Source organism: Acipenser ruthenus, chromosome 7 (genome assembly GCF_902713425.1).
Source record: "Acipenser ruthenus chromosome 7, fAciRut3.2 maternal haplotype, whole genome shotgun sequence".
In the NCBI taxonomy this organism is placed as follows: domain Eukaryota; kingdom Metazoa; phylum Chordata; class Actinopteri; order Acipenseriformes; family Acipenseridae; genus Acipenser; species Acipenser ruthenus.
This window is the reverse complement of record NC_081195.1, coordinates 68,863,109-68,888,705: the sequence shown is the minus strand read 5'-3', so window position 1 is coordinate 68,888,705 and position 25,597 is coordinate 68,863,109. Positions and strand designations below refer to the sequence as shown.

At 48.0% G+C, this 25,597-nt stretch overlaps 1 protein-coding gene across 3 annotated transcripts in view; it reads left to right on the top strand.

The window, feature by feature from the left end:
• LOC117415792 (dynein axonemal heavy chain 3-like) overlaps positions 1 to 25,597 on the top strand; it is a 214,992-nt gene that overhangs the window by 142,588 nt on the left and 46,807 nt on the right. For all 3 annotated transcript variants that reach the window (XM_059027758.1, XM_059027757.1, XM_059027759.1), the window contains 23 exons: positions 168 to 366; positions 877 to 985; positions 1,921 to 2,040; positions 3,321 to 3,491; positions 4,861 to 4,998; positions 5,829 to 5,972; positions 6,228 to 6,392; positions 8,323 to 8,545; positions 10,854 to 10,984; positions 11,269 to 11,369; positions 11,926 to 12,040; positions 13,218 to 13,351; positions 14,435 to 14,617; positions 15,500 to 15,695; positions 17,337 to 17,363; positions 18,307 to 18,545; positions 19,158 to 19,307; positions 21,253 to 21,472; positions 22,423 to 22,536; positions 22,931 to 23,080; positions 23,748 to 23,930; positions 24,337 to 24,475; positions 25,095 to 25,285. In XM_059027758.1, the coding sequence (XP_058883741.1) occupies positions 168 to 366; positions 877 to 985; positions 1,921 to 2,040; positions 3,321 to 3,491; positions 4,861 to 4,998; positions 5,829 to 5,972; positions 6,228 to 6,392; positions 8,323 to 8,545; positions 10,854 to 10,984; positions 11,269 to 11,369; positions 11,926 to 12,040; positions 13,218 to 13,351; positions 14,435 to 14,617; positions 15,500 to 15,695; positions 17,337 to 17,363; positions 18,307 to 18,545; positions 19,158 to 19,307; positions 21,253 to 21,472; positions 22,423 to 22,536; positions 22,931 to 23,080; positions 23,748 to 23,930; positions 24,337 to 24,475; positions 25,095 to 25,285 (3,542 nt within the window). The remainder of the gene's footprint in view (positions 1 to 167; positions 367 to 876; positions 986 to 1,920; positions 2,041 to 3,320; positions 3,492 to 4,860; positions 4,999 to 5,828; positions 5,973 to 6,227; positions 6,393 to 8,322; positions 8,546 to 10,853; positions 10,985 to 11,268; positions 11,370 to 11,925; positions 12,041 to 13,217; positions 13,352 to 14,434; positions 14,618 to 15,499; positions 15,696 to 17,336; positions 17,364 to 18,306; positions 18,546 to 19,157; positions 19,308 to 21,252; positions 21,473 to 22,422; positions 22,537 to 22,930; positions 23,081 to 23,747; positions 23,931 to 24,336; positions 24,476 to 25,094; positions 25,286 to 25,597) is intronic.

The following is a 25,597-nucleotide window of genomic DNA, read 5'->3' as shown; positions in this document are numbered from 1 at the left end:
CCGGGTCCAGCAGTGTAACTCTCTCCAGGGTCCAGCAGTGTAACTCTCTCCCGGGTCCAGCAGTGTAACTCTCTCCCGGGTCCAGCAGTGTAACTCTCTCCCGGGTCCAGCAGTGTAACTCTCTCCCGGGTCCAGCATTGTAACTCTGTCCCGCTCTGCTCTTTCAGCTCGGGACGTGGTGACGCAGTTAAAGGAGCTGGGTGTCAGCACTACCACCAACTTCCACTGGGTGGCGCAGCTGCGGTACTACTGGGAGGAGGGGCATGCTGTGGTGAGGATGATCACCACGTCGGTGCCGTATGGCTACGAGTACCTGGGCAACACCGGCCGGCTGGTCATCACCCCACTCACTGACCGCTGTTACAGGTTTGTGTTTCTAGATGAGTTATGCTTTGTGCCTGGATCCCATAGCTAGAAAAAAACAAAAGTCTCCTGACGTGTGCATCATAGTCAAACACAACCAAAGTCATGATGTTTATTTGTAAAGAAAAACTAAGTTCTTGCCGATACCGCTGCATTAATGGATAGAAAAAAAGAACGAGTTAATTGAAAACGGATTTGCATTAATGCTGCATCCCTCCCAAGTTTCTCACGCTTCCCCCTGAGTTACATTGGGAATGACAGAGTCCAGCCCCCAGGCAGCCTGATCAGCGGATCACTGTGGATAATCCAGGGAATATACCTGTCCCTGTGTTGCACCCCTGCAGCGGGTGTGGGATTGACACCTGATGAGCAGGCTGTAAATACTGTTACTCTCTATACCCATATACTCTTACTTCCATATTCTACTGCCGCACTGCCGTACCGGGGCCATAAACCGACAATGAAAATAATAATCCTGTGTCTAGCAGTAACTCCACGTTCCTCTTTGGTCAGGACGCTGATGGGAGCCCTGCAGCTAAACCTGGGAGGAGCTCCAGAGGGACCGGCTGGGACAGGGAAGACAGAAACCTGCAAGGACCTGGCCAAAGCCGTGGCCAAACAGGTGGGCATGAATCGCTGGCTCTGTGTGTCTGTGTGCGTGTGACTCTCTCTGATCCCAGTCCATGGAATCTAGGCACAGTCCAGTTTGCACACAAGCATACAGTACTTTTGAAGTCCTTCAATTAACTCTTTATTTTTTATCTTTGCAGAAATTTAACAGTTTTATTTTTACTACTTTCACAAAAAACACAGCACAGAAATCATAGCATTGACAAAAATCTCTCATGGGAGTGCACCATCTGTAGCACGATTCCAGCTCAAGTGGACTAAGGACCTCTTGCGTCAATGGCTTGCATCAGTTAATTGTGTTTTAGTGGAAAGGTTTGATGCGAACGTTGTTTTTCAAGGTCAACCCCCACATGGTGAAAAGTTGACGTTGTTGCAAAGCTTTGGGGCGTGAGTTACAGTACAGTGCACAGCTCTCCCATTGCACTCACACACGACCCCCTTCTCCATCCCAGGGGGAGGAAACACCTCCCAGGGTTTGGTGCACTTGAGCCGGAATCACCCAGCAGTATGTTGGCTTAGAATTTTAGAATACTACAGAATACTACTTTGTTGCAATAATACAGAATACTGTAGTATTTTGGCAGAACTGTAGAATATTACAGTATTTGTTGCAGTATTACAGAATAATATTCAGTCCCAGCGTTGTTGTTTTGTGCATGACGTTGTTTCTCAGCACTGGGGTGTCTGCCCTTCAGTGCAATCGACAGCCTGTTATCGGAGCGTTGTTGTTTTGTGCATGACGTTGTTTCTCAGCACTGGGGTGTCTGCCCTTCAGTGCAATCGACAGCCTGTTATCGAAGCGTTGTTGTTTTGTGCATGACGTTGTTTCTCAGCACTGGGGTGTCTGCCCTTCAGTGCAATCGACAGCCTGTTATCAGAGGGTTGTTGTTTTGTGCATGACGTTGTTTCTCTCCTTTGTCCTCGCAGTGCGTTGTGTTCAATTGCTCTGATGGCCTGGACTACAAAGCCATGGGGAAATTCTTCAAAGGACTGGCGCAGTCTGGAGCCTGGGCCTGCTTTGATGAGTTTAATCGGATCGAGCTGGAGGTAACTCACATCACTCTTCCTTTACCTGAACAGCCTGACTGAATGAGAGTGCTGCTCCACATAGCTCCGTTCCATTCCCTGGAGCCTGAGGAGCTGCGTGCTGTAGCAGGTCCCACAAGCTGAACACTGAGGCAGGACTGGTACAGCAGAGTTCAACTGGGCTTCTCCTGTGAACTTAAATGCACAGCTGGACCCGTGCCTTATGACTGGGGGATCCTTCCTGTTGATCTCCATTGGAAACAGCAGCCTCTAGAATACTCCATGTAAACACAATGGGCTGGATTCTCAAAGCTATTTGACTCCAAACCTTCATTAGCACAAATGCACCTTATAAATGTATCAAAAAACATTTAATTCGTGGTCCATTAAGAAGTCTTTAAGTTGTTTATTATTCGTTTTAAAATTCTTATTGGTGTTTTTTTTTCTTTTGAGAAAAGAAAAATGTGTTAAAGATATTGAGTAAATAGCTTTGAGAATCTGGTCCATTGATTGACACTTGAAGGTTATGTAAAGTAAAAGTGTCCCTAACCCTAAAGCTTTAACATCAGTTCAGTGAATATAAAGCATCTTTGTAATGGACAGGTGTTGCATTTAATTATATTAAAATACCATTTGATCATACACATGTACACTCGGGGATTCACTGAGCAATGTCAGAAAGCATGATAACCTTTCCTATTGCAAGAACATTACAAACGAGAGGAGGCCATTCAAGCCATCAGTGCCAGTCAGGATCTGAGTAGCTGGCTGATCCCAGTGATTCAGTATCAGCAACAATGCTAGGTGACCCATTCCATACCATCACCACTCTCTGTGTGAAGAAGTGTTTCCTTCCTACCCACTCTCCTAGGTCTGTCTCTACTTAATTTCAACTGTGTCCTGTGGTTCTGATTTCTGTGCTGCACTTTCAGCATTGGCGAGGGTTAACTTCGTCAACTCTTTTTAACTTTATCAGTCAAGACTCCCTAATTCTTCTTTATTCTAAGCAAAACAAAAACCTACTGATTATTCATTTAGGCCTGTGATTAGTCTGTTTGCTACTCTTTGCAGTGTCCTTCTCAACTCCAAGCTCTCTTCTCTCCATTAATCTTGTCTTAGTCCAACATGACTTCTCTCTCTCTCTCTCTCTCTCTCTCTCTCTCTCTTGTTCCTCTATAATTGTTGTCCTCTCTGTCTTGCTTGAAAATTCAGTAAACGGCCCTAAAGCAAATTCAGTAAACGCCCCTAAAGCAAGCACAAGTGTGTCTCAGTGGTGAGCGCTGCACTGACCCGTCCCCCAGGTGCTCTCTGTCGTGGCACAGCAGATCCAGACTATCCAGCGAGCCGTCTCGGAGCGAGCAGAGACCTTCGTGTTTGAGGGGACGCAGATCTCCCTGGACCCATCCTGCACTGTCTTCATCACCATGAACCCTGGGTACGCGGGCAGGGCGGAGCTGCCAGACAACCTGAAGGTATTAATATAGCAAATCGAATGCATTTATAACTGAAGCAAAACCTTGAGAGAAATGTGTAATAGTGTAATTTGATATACTGTACATTTCACTGGTCTTAGACAATATATAAAGCTTGAAAAGCTGAACTTCGATATCTAGACATGACTCGATCTGTGCTATCCTGTTATTACTCGACCACAAAATTATAAAATATGCAGAGAGGTGAGAATTAATTTATTTAATAGGAGCTAATATTATGTTTTTGTGAAGGGTCTTTAACTCTGAGGTCATGAACTGCTCTTCTGTTCCTAGTTGCTATAGTCATTGTCATTTCATTAGTAGGCATCAGTACCATCTTGTGCACTGCAGTGTACTGCCAGGAAACTCAATCCAAAGTGATAGATCACTGGAGGGTGCTGACTCTTACTTACATAAAGACACTGATCTACATATGACTGGCCGGCAGCTGGAACTGAACTCCGGTGAAAGCTCCTCAACGCAAAGAAAGAAGGAAAGAAAGAATGAAAACACACTGCTGTGTTCAGAACCCCTCATAAAAGGAACATTAAGAAGCGCTTGACACTGTGAATGTATGTGGTCTCCTGGGTGCAGTGCTAAAGTAAGGACGTGCCTCTGGTCCTGTTTAGGTGCTGACACTGTGAATGTATGTGGTCTCCTGGGTGCAGTGCTAAAGTGAGGATGTGTCTCTGGTCCTGTTTAGGTGCTGACACTGTGAATGTATGTGGTCTCCTGGGTGCAGTGCTAAAGTGAGGATGTGTCTCTGGTCCTGTTTAGGTGTGGACACTGTGAATGTACGTGGTCTCCTGGGTGCAGTGCTAAAGTAAGGACGTGCCTCTGGTCCTGTTTAGGTGCTGACACTGTGAATGTATGTGGTCTCCTGGGTGCAGTGCTAAAGTGAGGACGTGCCTCTGGTCCTGTTTAGGTGCTGACACTGTGAATGTATGTGGTCTCCTGGGTGCAGTGCTAAAGTGAGGATGTGTCTCTGGTCCTGTTTAGGTGTGGACACTGTGAATGTACGTGGTCTCCTGGGTGCAGTGCTAAAGTAAGGACGTGCCTCTGGTCCTGTTTAGGTGCTGACACTGTGAATGTATGTGGTCTCCTGGGTGCAGTGCTAAAGTGAGGACGTGCCTCTGGTCCTGTTTAGGTGCTGACACTGTGAATGTATGTGGTCTCCTGGGTGCAGTGCTAAAGTGAGGACGTGCCTCTGGTCCTGTTTAGGTGCGGACACTGTGAATGTATGTGGTCTCCTGGGTGCAGTGCTAAAGTGAGGACGTGTCTCTGGTCCTGTTTAGGTGTGGACACTGTGAATGTACGTGGTCTCCTGGGTGCAGTGCTAAAGTGAGGACGTGCCTCTGGTCCTGTTTAGGTGCTGTTCCGCACGGTGGCCATGATGGTCCCAGACTACGTCCTGATTGCGGAGATCTCTCTCTACGCCATCGGCTTTGTCGACGCCCGCAACCTGGCAGCAAAAATCGTGGCCACTTACAGACTATGCTCGGAGCAGGTAGCCACCTAACCTTATCCACCCTAACCTTATCCACCCTAACCCTAACCCACCTAACCTTATCCACCCTAACCCTAACCCTAACCCTAACCTTATCCACCTCGAACCATGTGTCACTCGGAGTGTTTTGGGTCTTGGTCTCTTATACAAACTTCCCAGTAAGGTAGTGCCCCTGCCATGGTTGTGCATGATTACAGACACCTTTTGTAATGGGTCACGTCCAGTAGTGTTTCCATTGACATTTCAAGCTGCTGAATTATCGAAAGCTTGTTAAAGACAATCAGTCCGTCGTCTCTGACCCCTAATGTTCCCCGCTGGTGTCGGACTTCCTGTAATAAGATCATCAGAGAGTTCTGAAGATTGAAAGCGTCAGGACTGCGGCTCTGTTAAGCTCTCAGAAATGAAACACGGTAAAGAAGTCTACTGGAGATTACCAGCCCTCCCAGGAGTTCCACTAAATGGAAAGGTGTTCCCTGCATTTCATTAGCTTCACAGTTGTTGTGTTTTGTCAAAGGTTTCCATTTTCTGTGTCTCTAGTTTCAATGTGTTTATGCAGCTATAGGAGCCTTCCTTATAAAAGTTTACCAATGCATTTTTGCACAGTATTTTTACAGTTTTCCCATGCTTTTGCCATAGTTGTGCTATGCATTACCTATAGTTTGCCATGTTTATTAATACGCTTTACCATTCCTCGCTATTCTTTCCAATGCTTACCTATGCTTTACCGTGTTTTTTACTGTTGTTTATTACGCTTTGCTGTGCTTTGACTGGTAATCTTCTATAAGGGTACTCCTGTGTTTGCCTCACTGTTTCTCCTGCCTGCCCCCCAGCTATCCTCGCAGCACCACTATGACTACGGGATGCGCGCGGTGAAGTCCGTGCTGACGGCCGCCGGAAACCTGAAAGTGAGGCTGCCGGAGGAGAGGGAGGACGTGCTCATGCTGAGATCCATCAACGACGTCAACCTGCCCAAGGTACCCCCCCTCCAGGGGGCAGCACAGGACATTAAACCAGGCTGCCGCAGTTATACTGCTCTGTGACGTTGTGCCCTTTAAAAGTTTACCACTGTAAATTTGCACAGTATTTTTGCAGTTTTCCCCCATGCTTATACCATTGTTTACCATGTTTTTTTACTATGATTGATCATACCCCTCTGTGCATTACCTGCTTTACCATGCTTTTACTGTGCTTTATTACACTTTGCTATGTTCTCTTCACTCCCGCAACAGTTCTTGTCCCAGGACATCCCCCTGTTTGAGAGCATTGTCTCGGACCTCTTCCCTGGGGTGGAGCTGCCCGCGGCCAACCACTGCGACATGGAGACGGCCATCCGCGAGGTCGCTCAGCGCTGCCACTTGCAGGCCGTGCCCTGGTTCATCACCAAGATCCTCCAGGTCAGTCTGCCACTGCGCCTCCCAGCACACAGCAGCGGGCAGCCCAGGAACTGCAGTTCAGACATGCTAACACAAACCCAAACAATACATTCCTTGACACAACTTGAAGTCTTTTTCAACACAGCTTTTGTGTATTAAAAAGCCCCATTGTGCATGTATGTGCACATGTTTGTGTGTGTACATGTGTGTGTACGTGCGTTGTGTATACGTGTGTGTGCGTGTGTTTGTGTGTTTGTCTGTGCGCATGTGTGCGTGATTGTACGTGCGTTGCGTGTGTGTACGTGTGTGTGTACATGCGTTGTGTGTACGTACCTGTGTGCGTGCGTGTGTTTGTGTGTGTGTGTGTACGTGCGTGTGTGCGGTGAACATCCAAGTGTGCGCATGTTGAAAATCTCAGCAGCTGTGATATGCTGCATAATTCAAAATACATGTAATCTAGGCTGTGAAGAGAGGTTATGGTAACGTGTGAACACTGCCATCGCTGTGTTTCCCTGGGCAGGTGTATGAGATGATGTTGTTGTGTTGCAGGTGTATGAGATGTTGTTGTGTTTCCCTGGGCAGGTGTATGAGATGAAGTCGTTGTGTTACAGGTGTATGAGATGATGTCGTTGTGTTGCAGGTGTATGAGATGGTGTCATTGTGTTGCAGGTGTATGAGATGATGTACTTGTGTTGCAGATGTATGAGATGATGTACTTGTGTTGCAGGTGTATGAGATGATGTCGTTGTGTTACAGGTGTATGAGATGATGTCGTTGTGTTGCAGGTGTATGAGATGGTGTCATTGTGTTGCAGGTGTATGAGATGGTGTCATTGTGTTGCAGGTGTATGAGATGATGTACTTGTGTTGCAGATGTATGAGATGATGTACTTGTGTTGCAGGTGTATGAGATGATGTCGTTGTGTTACAGGTGTATGAGATGGTGTCATTGTGTTGCAGGTGTATGAGATGATGTACTTGTGTTGCAGATGTATGAGATGATGTACTTGTGTTGCAGATGTATGAGATGATGTACTTGTGTTGCAGATGTATGAGATGATGTACTTGTGTTACAGGTGTATGAGATGATGTACTTGTGTTGCAGATGTATGAGATGATGTACTTGTGTTGCAGATGTATGAGATGATGTACTTGTGTTGCAGATGTATGAGGTGATGTACTTGTGTTGCAGGTGTATGAGATGATGTCATTGTGTTGCAGATGTATGAGATGATGTACTTGTGTTGCAGATGTATGAGATGATGTACTTATGTTGCAGATGTATGAGATGATGTACTTGTGTTGCAGGTGTATGAGATGATGTACTTGTGTTGCAGGTGTATGAGATGATGTACTTGTGTTGCAGATGTATGAGATGATGTACTTGTGTTGCAGATGTATGAGATGATGTACTTGTGTTGCAGGTGTATGAGATGATGTACTTGTGTTGCAGGTGTATGAGATGATGTACTTGTGTTGCAGGTGTATGAGATGATGTACTTGTGTTGCAGATGTATGAGATGATGTACTTGTGTTGCAGGTGTATGAGATGATGTACTTGTGTTGCAGGTGTATGAGATGATGTACTTGTGTTGCAGGTGTATGAGATGATGTTGTTGTGTTTCCCTGGGCAGGTGTATGAGATGATGTAATTGTGTTGCAGGTGTATGAGATGATGTAATTGTGTTGCAGGTGTATGAGATGATGTCGTTGTGTTGCAGATGTATGAGATGATGTACTTGTGTTGCAGGTGTATGAGATGATGTCATTGTTTGCAGGTGTATGAGATGGTGTCATTGTGTTGCAGGTGTATGAGATGGTGTCAGTGTGTTGCAGATGTATGAGATGATGTACTTGTGTTGCAGATGTATGAGATGATGTACTTGTGTTGCAGGTGTATGAGATGATGTCGTTGTGTTGCAGGTGTATGAGATGATGTCGTTGTGTTGCAGGTCTACGAGATGATGCAGGTGCGGCACGGCTTCATGCTGGTTGGCGGGCCGCTGGGGGGGAAGTCGTCGGCTCTACGGGTGCTGGCGGGGGTGTTGGCGTTGCTGGAGGAGCGGGGGCTGAGGGAGGAGCACCGGGTTGACCGTGTCATCATCAACCCCAAGGCCATCTCCATGGCGCAGCTCTATGGCAGCTACGACGCTGTCTCACACGAGTGGAGTGACGGTCAGTCACCAGGGGGAGCCCTACAGGACCGGAGTTTTAATGTAACGGGGATGATCGGGTGGTAGATATAGGAGTCACTATGCTTTTTATTAGAGTTAGGCCAGTAGGGAAATGTCTACTGGAAAATGTCGGCTATTATCTTACTAGAACTGAAGTCATTGTATTTTATCTTGCTCTTAATTGAATTAATACTTGTACTGTGATTCTTGAAATGTATTTTTTGTTTACGACTGTAAGTCGCCCTGGGTAAGGGTGTCTGCTAAGAAATTCATAATAATAATAATAATAATAATAATAATAATAATAATAATAATAAATATCTCACAAGATAATCACTTCACGCGAGAACTTGTAATGTGAGCAGAGCTAACACAAAAGAAAATATGGCAGAAGCACACAGAGATTTTGAGCTGCTTAAATTCTGCAAAGCAAAGCCACATGTGTGGAATCATTTCCTAATAAAAAGATCTAAAAGGACGGCTGTATCGCATCAGACATTGCGGTTTGTTGTTTATGCAAGGCTGGGCTGAAGTAAAATATGCTGGCGGTACCACCAGCCTTATACACAGTGTAGTCCTACATCTTAAAGTACCGGAAACACCAATTACAATACTGACTTTTCTAAAACAAATGATATGAATTGACGTTGTATTTGTACACTGAACTTGAGGTAACATTTAATAGATCATGCATGCGTCTTGCATGCGACTTTGGTGGTTTGGTTATTTTTTGGCTATTTTTATCGTGCATGTTTTTTTCTATTCCTTTCAATTATGAGGTCATCTTCAGCGCAGAACTTCAATCACTACAACATCCTGTATAGTATATCACGTTCCCCCCCCCCCCCCCCCCCCTCGTCAGTCCGTTCCCCCCCGCCATCTTCTTTCTGGAGCTCTGCATGCAATAAAATTACGAATTACTCAAACGCTCAGCTATTTTTCATTCGTCACCAATTTAAGAAGTGTATCAGTACAGTTTTAATTGGATACCTGTGCTCTGTTCCAACCCGTGCTCCCCCCCCCCCACCCCCCCCCGGACTTAGAGGAGCGCTCCCCGGGGATCCTGTGTTTTGAGAAGCGCAAACAAGGAGACAAGCTAGCCTGCAGAGTCTCCTCTGGAGGAACGTGCTGCAACAACACCAATTCCATTGCGACGTAATGAGATTGTGGAAACTCAATACTCCTTTTATACATTTTTGATTCTGCTCGTATTATGATTATTTTTTTTACAGCTAGATTTCAGTTTTTTATTTCTTATTTTATCAGATCATCCCATGCTTTAATAATGCATTATGTTCAGTTAAGTCAGGCAGCTTTTTCCCATCTCCCAGCCCGCCTCGCTATTGCCTTTGAGAAATTGATTTGGGGCTTGTAATCTAGCAGTCAATTTGGTGTGATGGAGCGAGGCGAGCTCCAGCCATGCAATTGCTGTGATCTGTACCTGTCACAACACAATCAATGCACAGTCTCCATCAGCACCATTAGTCCCTCGCGACGAGCAGAAAGCTTGTTACCCGTGACTGATTGAGGTTTTAGCGCTGCAGCAGTTTTTAATGCAGTGTTATTTATTATTTGTTTTAGTTATGGTCCCATTAGCTTTTTATTTTATTTGAAAGCTCTGCAGCCGGGTTTGTGCAAAAGGCATTCTGAGAATACTTTGAAAAGCAGGAGGAGAGATGGGGACAGGACACCTCTAAAACAGGGTCACGCTGCCACGTCCTTCCTGGAGAAATGTGAATGCTTAAATAATTAAGTTAAAAATATAAAACCTACCTCAGCTCAACAAATGGGGGCAGTGATAATACCACTCCTAGTAATACAATGTATTGTAAATGTATTGTATGAAAAAAAAAAAAACTCAAACATTTTTGGCAGGAATATCAAATTCCACTAACAATACATACTTTGTATATTGCAACACGTCGCCAGCAAAATTTCTGGAGCAAAATAGGTTTTATGGGTGTGATTTGCCAAATATTTTGGTCGCAAATATTTATGCCTTTACAGTATTATATTTTCAGCAAAGCATTTTTGAAAATATTGGGAACATCTACCATTTTAAATACAGAATTCCACTTCTAGTTGTCCTCACGGTAATGCATGTGTTTTATTAGATTCATTTCATACAGTCAATTATCAGTGTATCTATGGTAATTAAAAAATTGGAATACTAGTGTTACGAGCAAAGAAAATTTGCATTGAAAGTTAGAAAGGCACAAGCCAAGACTTTAAGTAATCTTCAACTCCTGTTGGATTCCAAGCAGTAAACCCCCATGACTGACGCTTGCTGCCCCCCCCCTCCTCCCCAGGGGTCCTGGCCAACGTGTTCCGGAAGCACGCCACCAGCCTGACCCCGGACAGGAAGTGGTGCGTGTTCGACGGGCCCGTGGACGCGGTCTGGGTTGAGAATATGAACACCGTCCTCGACGACAATAAGAAGGTCAGCACCCAGCTCTGCCTGACCCCAGAACCACTCACTTCAACACAATGAAGTTACCTGCAGGCTTTCACAGGCGTGTAGCCACTGACCAGCTGCTACCCCAATGATAACTGAGACTTAATTCAAACTGCATCCCCTACACAATAATCACCACACGTTTGCTTCTGTTCGGGCAGGGCGGCAGTTACACTGAACAGCCCAGATATATCATTTCAGATGGATTATACTGGACTGGCTGTGCTGTGGTTTGTAACATAGTCGTGTGCTGTTCTTGTGCCTGGCAGCTGTGTCTGATGAGCGGGGAGATCATTCAGATGAGTCCCCAACAGAACATCATCTTCGAGGTGCTGGACCTGGAGCAGGCCTCTCCGGCCACGGTCAGCAGGTCAGCATGCACAGGAACACAGGGACACAATGGCACAGGGACACACTGACACAGGGACACACTGGCACACTGGCACAGGGACACACTGACACAGGGACACAATGACACAGGGACAGGGACACACTGGCACAGGGACACACTGGGACACTGGCACAAGGACACACTGGCACAGGGACACACTGGGACACTGGCAAAAGGACACATTGGCACAGGGACAAACTGACAGAGGGACACAGAGACACGCTGACACAAGGACACTGACACACACTGGCACACAAGAATGCTGTCAGACAGTACAATGCACAACGCATGCTTTCTCACCAGGTCTTCCCTAAGATTTTAAAGAGGTTTAGTGGAACTTATTGTCTGCCCTTATGAACGTTTACAGCACTATACCACAGTAAAAATACAGCAAAGCATGGTGAAAATCACAGAGAAGTACATGCAGTGTATGGAGAGACACGTGAAGAGCATGGCAAACAGAAACACGAGTGTGCAGGAGGAGCGTGCTGTGTTTGTGTCAGGGAGACTGACTGTGCAGTGACTGTGTCCCCAGGTGTGGGATGATATACATGGAGCCCATGGACCTGGGCTGGGAGCCGTTAGTCCAGTCCTGGCTGGAAACCAAGCTGCCCCATTTCCTGACCTCGGAGCAGAAACACTTGGTAAAGGTAAGGACCTGAATCAATAATCCACTGCAGTAATAAATCCAGGTGCAGCATGTTTCTGAGTGCTGGGGGGATCACTTATACAGGGCCCCTCTGCCTGTGTTGCAGCATGTTTCTGAGTGCTGGGGGATCACTCATACAGGGCCCCTCTGCCTGTGTTGCAGCATGTTTCTGAGTGCTGGGGGATCACCCATACAGGGCCCCTCTGCCTGTGTTGCTGCATGTTTCTGAGTGCTGGGGGGATCACCCATACAGGGCCCCTCTGCCTGTGTTGCTGCATGTTTCTGAGTGCTGGGGGATCACTCATACAGGGTCCCTCTGCCTGTGTTGCTGCATGTTTCTGAGTGCTGGGGGGATCACTCATACAGGGCCCCTCTGCCTGTGTTGCTGCATGTTTCTGAGTGCTGGGGGGATCACTCATACAGGGCCCCTCTGCCTGTGTTGCTGCATGTTTCTGAGTGCTGGGGGGATCACACATACAGGGCCCCTCTGCCTGTGTTGCTGCATGTTTCTGAGTGCTGGGGGGATCACTCATACAGGGCCCCTCTGCCTGTGTTGCTGCATGTTTCTGAGTGCTGGGGGGATCACCCATACAGGGCCCCTCTGCCTGTGTTGCTGCATGTTTCTGAGTGCTGGGGGATCACTCATACAGGGTCCCTCTGCCTGTGTTGCTGCATGTTTCTGAGTGCTGGGGGATCACCCATACAGGGCCCCTCTGCCTGTGTTGCTGCATGTTTCTGAGTGCTGGGGGGATCACCCATACAGGGCCCCTCTGCCTGTGTTGCTGCATGTTTCTGAGTGCTGGGGGATCACTCATACAGGGTCCCTCTGCCTGTGTTGCTGCATGTTTCTGAGTGCTGGGGGATCACTCATACAGGGTCCCTCTGCCTGTGTTGCTGCATGTTTCTGAGTGCTGGGGGATCACTCATACAGGGTCCCTCTGCCTGTGTTGCTGCATGTTTCTGAGTGCTGGGGGATCACTCATACAGGGCCCCTCTGCCTGTGTTGCTGCATGTTTCTGAGTGCTGGGGGATCACTCATACAGGGCCCCTCTGCCTGTGTTGCTGCATGTTTCTGAGTGCTGGGGGGATCACCCATACAGGGCCCCTCTGCCTGTGTTGCTGCATGTTTCTGAGTGCTGGGGGATCACTCATACAGGGCCCCTCTGCCTGTGTTGCAGCTGCTGTGTGAGTGGCTGCTCCCACCGTGCTTGGACTTCATCCAGCAGCGATGCCGTCCGGTGGTGCAGTCATCCCAGATGCACCTCACCTCCGCCCTGCTCAAGCTCTACCAGTGCCTGCTGGCTGAGATCAGGTAGGTAGACTGTTCTTTTTTTAACTGGAAATACAAAACTTAAAACCCTTATGAAAGTTACATTTAACTGTAGAGAAAGCTAAGTGTAATAAAGCACAGTGAAAGCATGGTAAACCATAGGCAAGCATTGTAAAGAATAACGTGGTATGGTAAAGCATATTAAAAAACATGGCAAACCAGAGTAAACTGTAAATGCAAAGTATAACAATGGGAAAAGCATGTTAAAACAGCACGAATACCATGAATAGACATTTTTATAAGGGAAGTTACAAAATTACCAACTTTCAAAGCTCTCAGATAACCTTCTGAGTGACTCGTCGCTAGTTTTGTAACATGATAGCTTTAGTTTTTTGTTTTGTCAAAAACGCTGACAAAAAATTGCAGTAAATCTGTAACCTTGTGTGTGCTGAGAGGAATTTAAACTAACTCCTGAATTAATGCTTAAATTATCTGATTTAAAAAATCCGCTGGAAGGACTTTTCTAAAATGTTTATACTGTAGAAAGCTGAAAATAGTGCTTCCTCTGGCTGTGATTTACTATACAGCCCCTGCAGAGGTGAAACTCAGGGTGTCTTATAGATTTCAAGTTTTAATGATTTCAGATGCTTCCTGAAACCATCACCCTTTTTCTGTGGCGTGTAAAATAGATAGCCCTGTCTGAGTCTGATAATAGTGGAGCTCTGGAGCATCCCCTGCAGTGATAGGCGACTGGCAGCTTGTAATTGATCGGTTTGAACTGAGGCTGTTGTAGGAAAGAGGGATTATTGTCAGCTGGCTGGTTTACAGAGCGCAGTGAGTCAGGCTCGCCAGCCTTGAATTAACGCTGGTAATCTGTGTAAGCCACGCTCTGGTATTTAGTACCAGTTTGTTTGCTGTCAGACAGTGTCTGTGTTTGCTGATTTAATATACAGGGAATGGTTACAATGGGAAAACGCACAATCTCTCAAGTGTGTTCGAGGTTCTGTTAGACAAGAGGAGCTTGAGCCACATCTGAGACACTCTGACCGCTGTGGACAGTCCAGTGGACAGCCTGTATTGAGCGAGTCTGCCCCACACTGTGACCGTGTGTCTCCTTTCCTGCAGCAGTGTGGATTCTGCAGTGGAGAGAGAAGAGGCCTGTGTCGAGACTCTGGAGGAGCAGGAAGAAAGCTTCCAGGCCAGCAAGCAGAAACAGCAGGAGGAGACCAGCAGCATGATCGTGGCCGGAGCCTTTTTCTCCGTGGTCTGGTCACTGGGGGGTCTCCTTGATGCCTCCTCTAAGCAGCGGTAGGGAGAGAACCCCCCCTCCCTATTGCAAGGCTGTGCAGATACTCGCATTGTCAGTGGGATTCTCTTTAACATGTATTAAGTTGTTAGGTATTAATTAAAATGAAACAAAACCTACAAGCTCTCTAAAACATTCTGCACGATTACTGATAGCAATCACTAACAATCTGACTTAGCATGAAATCTGTTGTGATCAAACAAAGGCCAAACAAAAACTTCTCGTACAGATGCAAGTGCATATTCAAACTTTTGATGTAAAATCCTTTTCATTTCACTTCCTGGTTTTCGCTTAGACTTTAGTTTGGTCCTTGAAAAACAGGCATGTTCCCAATTTAATTAAGAGAATAAAAACAAGAACCAAAAACACCAGCACAAGAGGAGGGCCAGTTATACAGCTAAAATGTAATAACATAATGGTACTGAGGGGTTGGGTTAGTGATTATTGACGGGTTAGTTTAGTGAGTATTGAGGGGTTAGGTTAGTGAGTATTGAGGGGTTGGGTTAGTGAGTATTGAGGGGTTGGGTTAGTGAGTATTGAGGGGTTGGGTTAGTGAGTATTGAGGGGTTGGGTTAGTGAGTATTGAGGGGTTAGGTTGGTGAGTATTGAGGGGTTGGGTTAGTGAGTATTGAGGGGTTGGGTTAGTGAGTATTGAGGGGTTGGGTTAGTGAGTATTGAGGGGTTGGGTTAGTGAGTATTGAGGGGTTGGGTTAGTGAGTATTGAGGGGTTAGGTTGGTGAGTATTGAGGGGTTAGGTTAGTGAGTATTGAGGGGTGTGTTTAGTGAGTATTGAGGAGCAGAACCCCCCCCGCCCTGCCCCTCCACAGTATCACTGTTGAAATTGTGCCTGTGTTTGTGCTCCTCTCCTGCTCCACTGCTTGTAGGTTCAGCGAGTTCTTCAAGAGCCTCTGTGACCAGGATTCCAAGCAGCCCCGCCCCCGAGAGCTCCGGGTCCCGCGAGCCCTGCAGATGCCCAAGCGGGACAGCGTGTTCCACTACGTGTTCCTGCGCAGGAACGTCCCCTCCTGGTGTCTGTGGAGGGAGCTCCTTGCCCCCGCCAGCCTGGAGCCCTGCATGAAGGTAGGGGAGCAGGGGCCTTGGTAGACTACCACAAGGAACGCCTTTCTGTGTGTCTCTCTGTTCCAGTCCGCTGTTCTAACAGGGGTTCATAATCATGACCTTACTTCTCTTTAGCAAAAACAACTTTCTTTGGTAAAGGTTCAGTGTCTTTCGCACTGTGGATTCACTTCCTTTGCAGCGGGTATTAGGGTCCCTTATAAAAGTTTTCCACAGTAAAAGCACAGTAAAGTGTAATAAAGTATGGTGAAGCATAGGTAAGCATTGTAAAGAATAGCGAGGTATGGTAAAGCATATTAATAAACATGGCAAATCAGGATACACTATGGTAAATGCACAGTATAACCATGGGGAAAGCATCGTAAGGCTGCACAAATACTGTGGTAAACTTAGGCGACCCTAATGTGAGTAAAAAGAATGTTGCACAGTGCGACCAAAATATAAATGTAAATATATATACATAAAAGAAAGGCTGATATCTCTCAGTTGTGAGGAGGGTGGAGAGCTGTGTAGACGTGCCTCAGAATATCTCTCTGTTGTGAGGAGGGTGCAGAGCTGTGTAGCCATGCCTCAGAATATCTCTCAGTTGTGAGGAGGGTGTAGACGTGCCTCAGAATATCTCTCAGTTGTGAGGAGGGTGGAGAGCTGTGTAGACGTGTCTCAGAATATCTCTCAGGTGTGAGGAGGGTCCAGAGCTGTGTAGACATGCCTCAGAATATCTCTCAGTTGTGAGGAGGGTGCAGAGCTGTGTAGCCAAGCCTCAGAATATCTCTCTGTTGTGAGGAGGGTGCAGAGCTGTGTAGACATGCCTCAGAATACTCTCAGTTGTGAGGAGGGTGTAGACGTGCCTCAGAATATCTCTCAGTTGTGAGGAGGGTCCAGAGCTGTGTAGCCATGCCTCAGAATATCTCTCAGTTGTGAGGAGGGTGTAGACGTGCCTCAGAATATCTCTCAGTTGTGAGGAGGGTGGAGAGCTGTGTAGACGTGTCTCTATGGAATATCTCTGTTGTGAGGAGGGTGGAGAGCTGTGTAGACGTACCTCGGGTGCAGGGTGGTTTAAATTAGGTCGCCCGGTTGCCAAATGCGATGGCCAGAATAGAGACAGACAGAACCCAAATCTCAACGAGTAGTGTGCTGGTGTAAAACCAGAATGGGTAGCAATTGTTATATTTGATTTGAGCTTTTCTCTTTACCTCACGAATCATGTCTCTCATTCCGAACACACTAACCCCGTTCAGCCAAAGCTGAGAGTTTTTATACATGTGACCGACTCCAGATTACTGAATAAATGGATCACTCTGGAGTCACATTCTGCACAGGTTTAGCTGGATCGGGAATTTTAACCCTTCCATGCTGTAAAACAACAATAATTGTGGTTTTATACACTAGACAAATACATTTTAAATAATAATAATAATAAACAATAACCTGGAGTATCATGGGTTAACTAGCGGGCTGAATTATAAAGTACCTGACATGCATGTTACAGAATGGAACTGTGGCACTAGGCTATGCGTGGGCTGAAGCATGTGACTACTATAATAAATGTGCTCTGTGCTTGTCGGACACCCGGTTCTTGTCCTCGTTTGTAAACTAACTGTTCATTTCTTTGTTTTTGCTGTGACCCTGTCCCTGGGTGATAAGACTGGTGATAAGGGCCTGTATCTCCAGGTAAGAGTCAGAATGCCCTGGATGTCTTCTCTTCTCTTCTCTTCTCTTCTTTTAGCTCTGTTCAGCACACACTGCTGCAGGAAAAGCTGCATGTTGTTGCACTAATCAAGGTCAGCGGCTCCCTGCAGCACTGAGACAAATTCCTCCCAACACAGAACACTGTATTGTATTGTGTTTGTTCACTCCCTGCGCTGTTAGAAAGATGTGCAACATTTATCTCTTTTGATTCAGCAAGTGATCTCCCTCGTTTTACACTTGGAACAGCTTCCCCCTGTTAACTCACAAGTTTCCCTTAATGACTGTTATTTTGCACTGGTTTTCTAACAGGGCCCCCTATTCACAAAGCTTTAACCTCCTGCTCTCACAACACAATAAGTTTGATGGAAGCACTTGGTTTCCTCACCCTCATTAATTTCCTGTGTTACCCCTCCTGACTCTACATAGTTTCCTGTGTGTAACTTGAAATGCAGTATGAAGAGAGGAATGTGGTGTCCTATTGTATTACTACGAACACAGGAAGTGAACTTATAGTGTTGTGGAAAATGAGCATCCCTCAAGTCAAAGAGATTAAAGAAAGTTTGCAAAATATAAATAGAGAAACTATAATAAAAATAATGTTATTCTAATGAGAGATACAAAAACAATTCCTTGTTATTACACCTTTAAAAACAAAGGACAGAGGGGAGGAGACCCTTCTTCACACAGTGGAGAGGATATGGAATGGGTTATCTAGCCACATTGCTGATGCTAAATAACTGGGATCCTTTAAGACCCGACTTGATAGAGGTTTGGGATCAATCAGCTGCTAGGAACCAGACAAGCACTGCTGGGCCGAATGGCCTTGTCTCTTTATTCATTATTTATATGTTTTCCTTATGTACAGCAGGGGGCGCTGTCCCTCAGTGTGCCTGTGTGAGCTCTGTTTCTCCCTGCTCCCTCACAGCTCAGTGACATCATCGTGGCCACGACGGAGACTACGGTGCAAACGTACTTCCTGGAGAAGCTGCTGCTGCAGGACAAGCCGCTGCTCTTCGTAGGACCCACAGGCACAGGGAAGACGGCTATTACCAACAGCTTCCTGGGCCAGCTGCCCCCTGAGAAATACTCCGTCTGTCAGCTCAGCTTCTCCGCCCAGACCTCTGCTAGCCAGGTTCAGGACGGATTGCTCACCAAGCTGGAGAGGTAGCGCCCAGACGCCTGTCCCAACGTTGCCAACAGGCCTGCAAGCTTTAGATGTGATGCCACTTTGGATGGGACCAGCTGTCTTCTCCAATTCATTGCATTAATTTTTAGATAGTAAAAAGGCAGTAAAGTTAACAAACCAGAAGGGGCTTGTGAGTAGTCTGGAGTTTGTAAGTATAAATGGGGATTTTGTGCTAATGACAGTTTGGAGTAAATTGCTAAAAGAATCTAACCCACAGGGTTAAGGACTGTACAGACTGAAGACACTTTTTAAGGAACTATAAGGAAATAAACTAGACATATTATCAGGCAATCTTATGCAACAGAACTCAATAGCTTGTTATATAACCTATGGTACTGTATGTGAGGCCCTGAGCACTCAAGGTTTAGTTCACATGGGTAAGACACAGATGTGTCGTGATATTTAAAAAATAACCAATAAGTTTTGAATGCAGATAGTGTGCAGGCTGCACCAGAACATTCCCACTTACACAGGCCAGGTTTTCCTAATGAAGTGTCCATCCTGTGTGATTCCAGCAGTGCTCCAGTGTCTATCAGAGTGTTGTCAGTGACAGTAACCCACTTCCCCCCCCCCCCCACTCTCCCTGGCAGGCACAGGAAGGGGGTGTACGGAGCCCCTCCTGGGAGGCGTGTCCTGCTGTTCGTCGATGACCTCAGCATGCCGGCCAAGGAGCGCTACGGAGCCCAGCCCCCCATCGAGCTGCTGCGGCAGTGTACGGAGCATGGCTACTGCTTTGACAGGTCAGCGCCTCCTGCAGGGAGCCCACCATACCGTCACTGTGAATTACACAACACTTACGATCGTTTCAGACAACCGCAGCACAGATAGACATTCATTTATCAGGCAGCACCTGTAAACATCTGACCCCAACCATGTAAACACCCCCCTCCACCATGTAAACACCTCCTCCACCATGTAAACACCCCCATCCACCATGTAAGCACCCCTCCACCATGTAAACACCCCCCTCCACCATGTAAACACCCCCTCCACCATGTAAACACCCCCTCCACCATGTAAACACCCCCTCCACCATGTAAGCACCCCTCCACCATGTAAACACCCCCTCCACCATGTCAACACCCCCCTCCACCATGTAAGCACCCCTCCACCATGTAAACACCCCCTCCACCATGTAAACACCCCCTCCACCATGTAAACACCCCCTCCACCATGTAAGCACCTCCTCCACCATGTAAACACCCCCTCCACCATGTAAACACCCCCATCCACCATGTAAGCACCCCTCCACCATGTAAACACCCCCTCCACCATGTCAACACCCCCCTCCACCATGTCAACACCCCCTCCACTATGTCAACACCCCCTCCACCATGTCAACACTCCCTCCACCATGTCAACACTCCCTCCACCATGTCAACACCCCCCTCCACCATGTAAACACCCCCTCCACCATGTAAACACCCCCTCCACCATGTCAACACCCCCCTCCACCATGTCAACACCCCCCTCCACCATGTAAACACCCCCTCCACCATGTAAACACCCCTCCACCATGTAAACACCCCCTCCACCATGTAAACACCCCTCCACCATGTAAACACCCCCCTCCACCATGTAAACACCCCCTCCACCATGTCAACACCCCCCTCCACCATGTCAACACCCCCCTCCACCATGTCAACACCCCCTCCACCATGTCAACACCCCCTCCACCATGTCAACACTCCCTCCACCATGTCAACACTCCCTCCACCATGTCAACACCCCCCTCCACCATGTCAACACCCCCCTCCACCATGTAAACACCCCCTCCACCATGTAAACACCCCCTCCACCATGTCAACACCCCCCTCCACCATGTCAACACCCCCCTCCACCATGTCAACACCCCCCTCCACCATGTAAACACCCCCTCCACCATGTCAACACCCCCCTCCACCATGTCAACACCCCCCTCCACCATGTAAACACCCCCTCCACCATGTAAACACCCCCTCCACCATGTCAACACTCCCTCCACCATGTCAACACCCCCCTCCACCATGTCAACACCCCCCTCCACCATGTCAACACCCCCCTCCACCATGTCAACACTCCCTCCACCATGTAAACACTCCCTCCACCATGTAAACACCTCCCTCCACCATGTAAACACCCCATCCACCATGTAAACACCCCCTCCACCATGTCAACACCTCCCTCCACCATGTCAACACCCCCTCCACCATGTCAACACCCCCTCTACCATGTAACCACACCCCTCCACCATGTAAACACCTCCCTCCACCATGTCAACACCCCCCTCCACCATGTCAACACCCCCCTCCACCATGTCAACACTCCCTCCACCATGTAAACACCCCATCCACCATGTAAACACCCCATCCACCATGTAAACACCCCCTCCACCATGTAAACACCCCTCCACCATGTCAACACCCCCCTCCACCATGTCAACACCCCCTCCACCATGTAAACACCTCCATCCACCATGTAAGCACCCCTCCACCATGTAAACACCCCATCCACCATGTACACATTGTATTAAAATGTTTTACAGTGTTTAATGGTGTGCAGTATTGTCCAGTAATGCACCCCTATAATGAGTCATTGCTCTATGAAATGAACAGGAGGAACGTGTATCCTTGTACACGACCACAAGCACAGGCCTTTGGCGCCCTGCACTGATGTCCCATTGCTCCTGTCCGTGTGTCTCTGCAGGAAGGACAGCAGCATGCTGCACATCCAGGACACCTCTATAGTTGTGGCGATGGCTCCCCCAAGTGGAGGGAGGCAGGCAGTGACTCCCAGATTCCTCCGGCACTTCAATGTCATTTCAATAGACGCCTTCAGTGAGGACACCATGAAGTCCATCTTCCAGCCTGTCATGGACTGGCATTTCAACAGAGGCTTCGAGAACTCCCTCAAGCGCTACTCCAGGGTAAGAGTACCCCCACACTCCCTACTCTAACACCCCAATACTCCCTGACCTCACCCCAATACTCCCTGACCTCACCCCAATACTCCCTGACCACACCCCAATACTCCCTGACCTCACCCCAATACTCCCTGACCACACCCCAATACTCCCTGACCACACCCCAATACCCCCTGACCTCACCCCAATACTCCCTGACCTAACTCCCCAATACTCCCTGACCTCACCCCAATACTCCCTGACCTCACCCCAATACTCCCTGACCTAACTCCCCAATACTCCCTGACCTCACCCCAGTACTCCCTGACCTCACCCCAATACTCCCTGACCTAACTCCCCAATACTCCCTGACCTCACCCCAGTACTCCCTGACCTCACCCCAATACTCCATGACCTAACTCCCCAATGCTCACTAATCTAACCCTTCAGTGCTCACTAAACTAACATAATATAATAGAGCCACAATATGGCAGTAGAGGTGGCCATGCAGTGGGTTTTGATTTAAGTCAAGGTGCAAAAACAAATATTTAAACAGGGAACCTGTATAATGAGCACAAAGATAGCAGAGTGTACGCCAGTTCCAACTTTTTTTTATTCCTTTGTCATTTTCTTGGTCATCAGTATGTCTCTTTCAGCCAAGAAGGTTGGACAGCGCTGGTTTAGAAATTGCAGTTCTGCTGAAACGTAAACAGTCCTTAAAAAAGTGTCCCCATATTTAAAGCATAACAAAGGGTAATAAAGCACATGAAAGCATGGTATAGCATAGGCAAGCATTGTAAAGAACATCAAGGTATGGTAAAGCATATTAATAAACATTGCAAACCAGGGTAAACTATGGTAAATGCATAGGAAAACTACAAAAATACTGTGCAAAACAGTACAGCGGTGAACTTTCAGAACCTGCTGTGCTGCTCTGACGTAGCTGCATTCAACTGGTTGTGTTCTTGTTTCAGATCTTAGTCTGGGCTACTACCGAGGTGTACACACAGACTGTATTGAACTTCCTCCCCACCCCCTCCAAATCACACTACACCTTCAACCTGAGGGACTTCTCCAGAGTCATACAGGTATGAGAACCTCACACCCTGCACAGCAGCTCCGCTCACAGTGAGCAGGCAGTCAGGGGAATGCTCTGTGTCTCCCCTTGCAGGGTCTGCAGCTCCGCTCACAGTGAGCAGGCAGGAAGGGGAATGCTCTGTGTCTCCCCTTGCAGGGTCTGCAGCTCTGCTCACAGTGAGCAGGCAGTCAGGGGAATGCTCTGTGTCTCCCCTGCAGGGTCTGCAGCTCCGCTCACAGTGAGCAGGCAGTCAGGGGAATGCTCTGTGTCTCCCCTGCAGGGTCTGCAGCTCCGCTCACAGTGAGCAGGCAGTCAGGGGAATGCTCTGTGTCTACCCTGCAGGGTCTGCAGCTCTGCTCACAGTGAGCAGGCAGTCAGGGGAATGCTCTGTGTCTCCCCTGCAGGGTCTGCTCCTGCTCCCCTCAGAGGTGCTGCCCGAAGGGAGCAACGGCGCCCACAAGCTTATGCGGCTCTGGATCCATGAGGTGCACCGCGTCTTCGCTGACCGCCTGGTGGACAACAAGGACAGAAAGCTGTTCTTCCAGCTTGTTAAGGTCAGAGGCAGACAGGATGGATGGAGGGAGGAGGGAGGGAGGCTTACTTACACTTAATAACTGTTTGCAATTGTTTGCAATGTCACTTCCAGCATTTATCCACATCCTGTTTCTGAGATTTGAACAAGTTCAAATAAAAGAATCAAATGAAATATAAACCCTGACTCTGCAGATCTAAAGTACCCACCCGGATCTGTAAATGCAGTCCTGGGTTATGTTTTATTCATCAGGGTAAATTGACATTGTAGCGCTTATGATTCGGGGCCAGTCAAATACTATTCATGTGAAAGTGACCCAATGTATTTTCCTCAAGAGTATATTTTGATTATTGAAACTGGGGGGTTAAGGCTAGATTCTCAAAGTTATTTACTCCAAATCTCCATTAGCACAATCTTTTCAGAAAGGATGAAAACACACCCTAGAAAGTTACCTGCCCAGAAATTAACTACTCAGACTTTTAGGGTTTGTAACTAATCTAAAGTTGTTTTTTTATTCATTGTTAGAAATGTAATTGGTGTTTTTTCTTTTACCAAAACAAATTGCAGTCATGACGGTTAACAGTTAAGTTGAGTTAACAGCTTTGCAAATCTAGCCCTCAGTGCCGTGCTGTATCTGCGAGTCTGTCCCTCTTGTGAATGGCGCTGTTGTGTGTGTGTTTGTCCTGCAGGGGGTGGTGCAGAGTCAGTTCAAAGAGAAGATGCCCAGCCTGTTTGGTCACATGGTGATTGGCCGGGATGTCCAGGAGGAGGACATGAGGGGCCTGTTCTTCGGGGATTATCTGAGCCCCCGCAACACCGAGGGAGCCCCCCGACACTACGACGAGATCCAGGACAGCAGCCAGCTGAAACAGGTCCGCTGCTCTCCGAGGAGAAGAAACACAAAGTGAATGAGACAGGACCGCCTTTGTGCAGTCCAGGGGTTCTGTTTAATGAAGCATCCCCACCCTTGCAATGGTTTCTCTCCTGACATTAACCAACCAGTATAGACTTCCTGAGAGTAAGAAATATAACTGAGAACGCTCCAACCAAGTGTAGTACCACATGTTTTCTTTTCTTTCCAAACTGCACATTTGAGACCTGCATAGCTCATGGAAGTGCATGTTAAGGTTTATCCTGTTCTTGTGTACAGTACGTCTGAAAACAAATGACCCAAAACTGCACCCTTATCGGGTGCCCGCTATCACGCCAGTGCACCAGTGAGTAGAGTCTTGCAGTACTCAGGGTCTGTGTGCTTGCTACTCCTCTCTCTCCCTGCAGACTATGGAGCGCTGCCTGGAGGAGTTCAATGTCCTGAGCAAGGCTCCCATGAACCTGGTCATGTTCCAGTTCGCCATCGAGCACATCTCCCGACTCAGCAGGGTCTTCAAACAGCCGGGCGGACATGCGCTGCTCATCGGTGAGAGAGGGAGAGTCAGGGGGAGGGGAGAGGAGATAGATGGGGGGGAGAGGGGAGAGGAGGAGTGGGGCAGATGGGAAGAGAAGAGGGGAGATGGAGAAACTGAGGGGAGAGGAGGAATGGGGCAGGGGTAGAGAAGGGGAGAGCGAGAGACAGGGGAAAGGGGAGAGGGGAGAGGAGGAATGGGGCACGGGGAGAGAAGGAGAGGGAGAGGGGGAGAGGAGGAATGGGGCAGGGCGAGAGAGGGGGAGAGGGGAGAGCAGGAATGGGGCACGCCGAGAGAAGGGGAGAGGGAGAGGGGAGAGGAGGAATGGGGCAGTGGAGAGAGGGGAGAGGGGGAGAGGAGAAATGGGGCAGGCGGAGAGAGCGGGAGAGGAGAGAGGAGGAATGGGGCACAGGGAGAGAGGGGGCAGTTATGGAATGGGGCAGGGGGAGAGAAGTGAAGAAGAGGAGATGGGAGAGGAGGAATGGGGCAGGGGAGAGGGAGAGACATGGGGAGAGGACGAATGGGGCAGGGGGAGAAGGGGAGAGAATATGAAGATTGCTCTCCTGCTTTCTCCTGTATCGGTGACAGTCTGCTATGTTATTGTGTCTTCATGTTCACACTGCTCTCTCTCAGGTATCGGAGGGAGCGGACGGCAGTCTGTCACGCGACTGGCTGCCTTCATGGCAGAGCTGGAGCTGTTCCAGGTCAAAGTTCAGAGGTCATACTCTGTGAGCGAATGGAGGGAGGACCTGAGGCATGTGCTGAGGGGGGCGGGGCAGAATGGCACCCCCACTGTCTTCCTGTTCGCAGACCACCAGATCAAGGTCAGAGCGAGCGATTGCAGACACAACAGGAACAGGAAGGGAGCCTATTCACCTTGCCCCCCCTCTCTCACTCTCTCTCTTCCAGGCGAGACTGTCCTGTATTCACCTTGCTCCCCCTCTCCCTCTCTATCTCTTCCAGGTGAGACTGTCCTGTATTCACCTTGCCCCCCCCCCCTCTCACTCTCTATCTCTTTCAGATGAGACTGTCCTGTATTCACCTTGCCCCCCCCCTCTCCCTCTCTATCTCTTCCAGGTGAGACTGTCCTGTATTCACCTTGCTCCCCCTCTCCCTCTCTCTTTATTATTATTTAT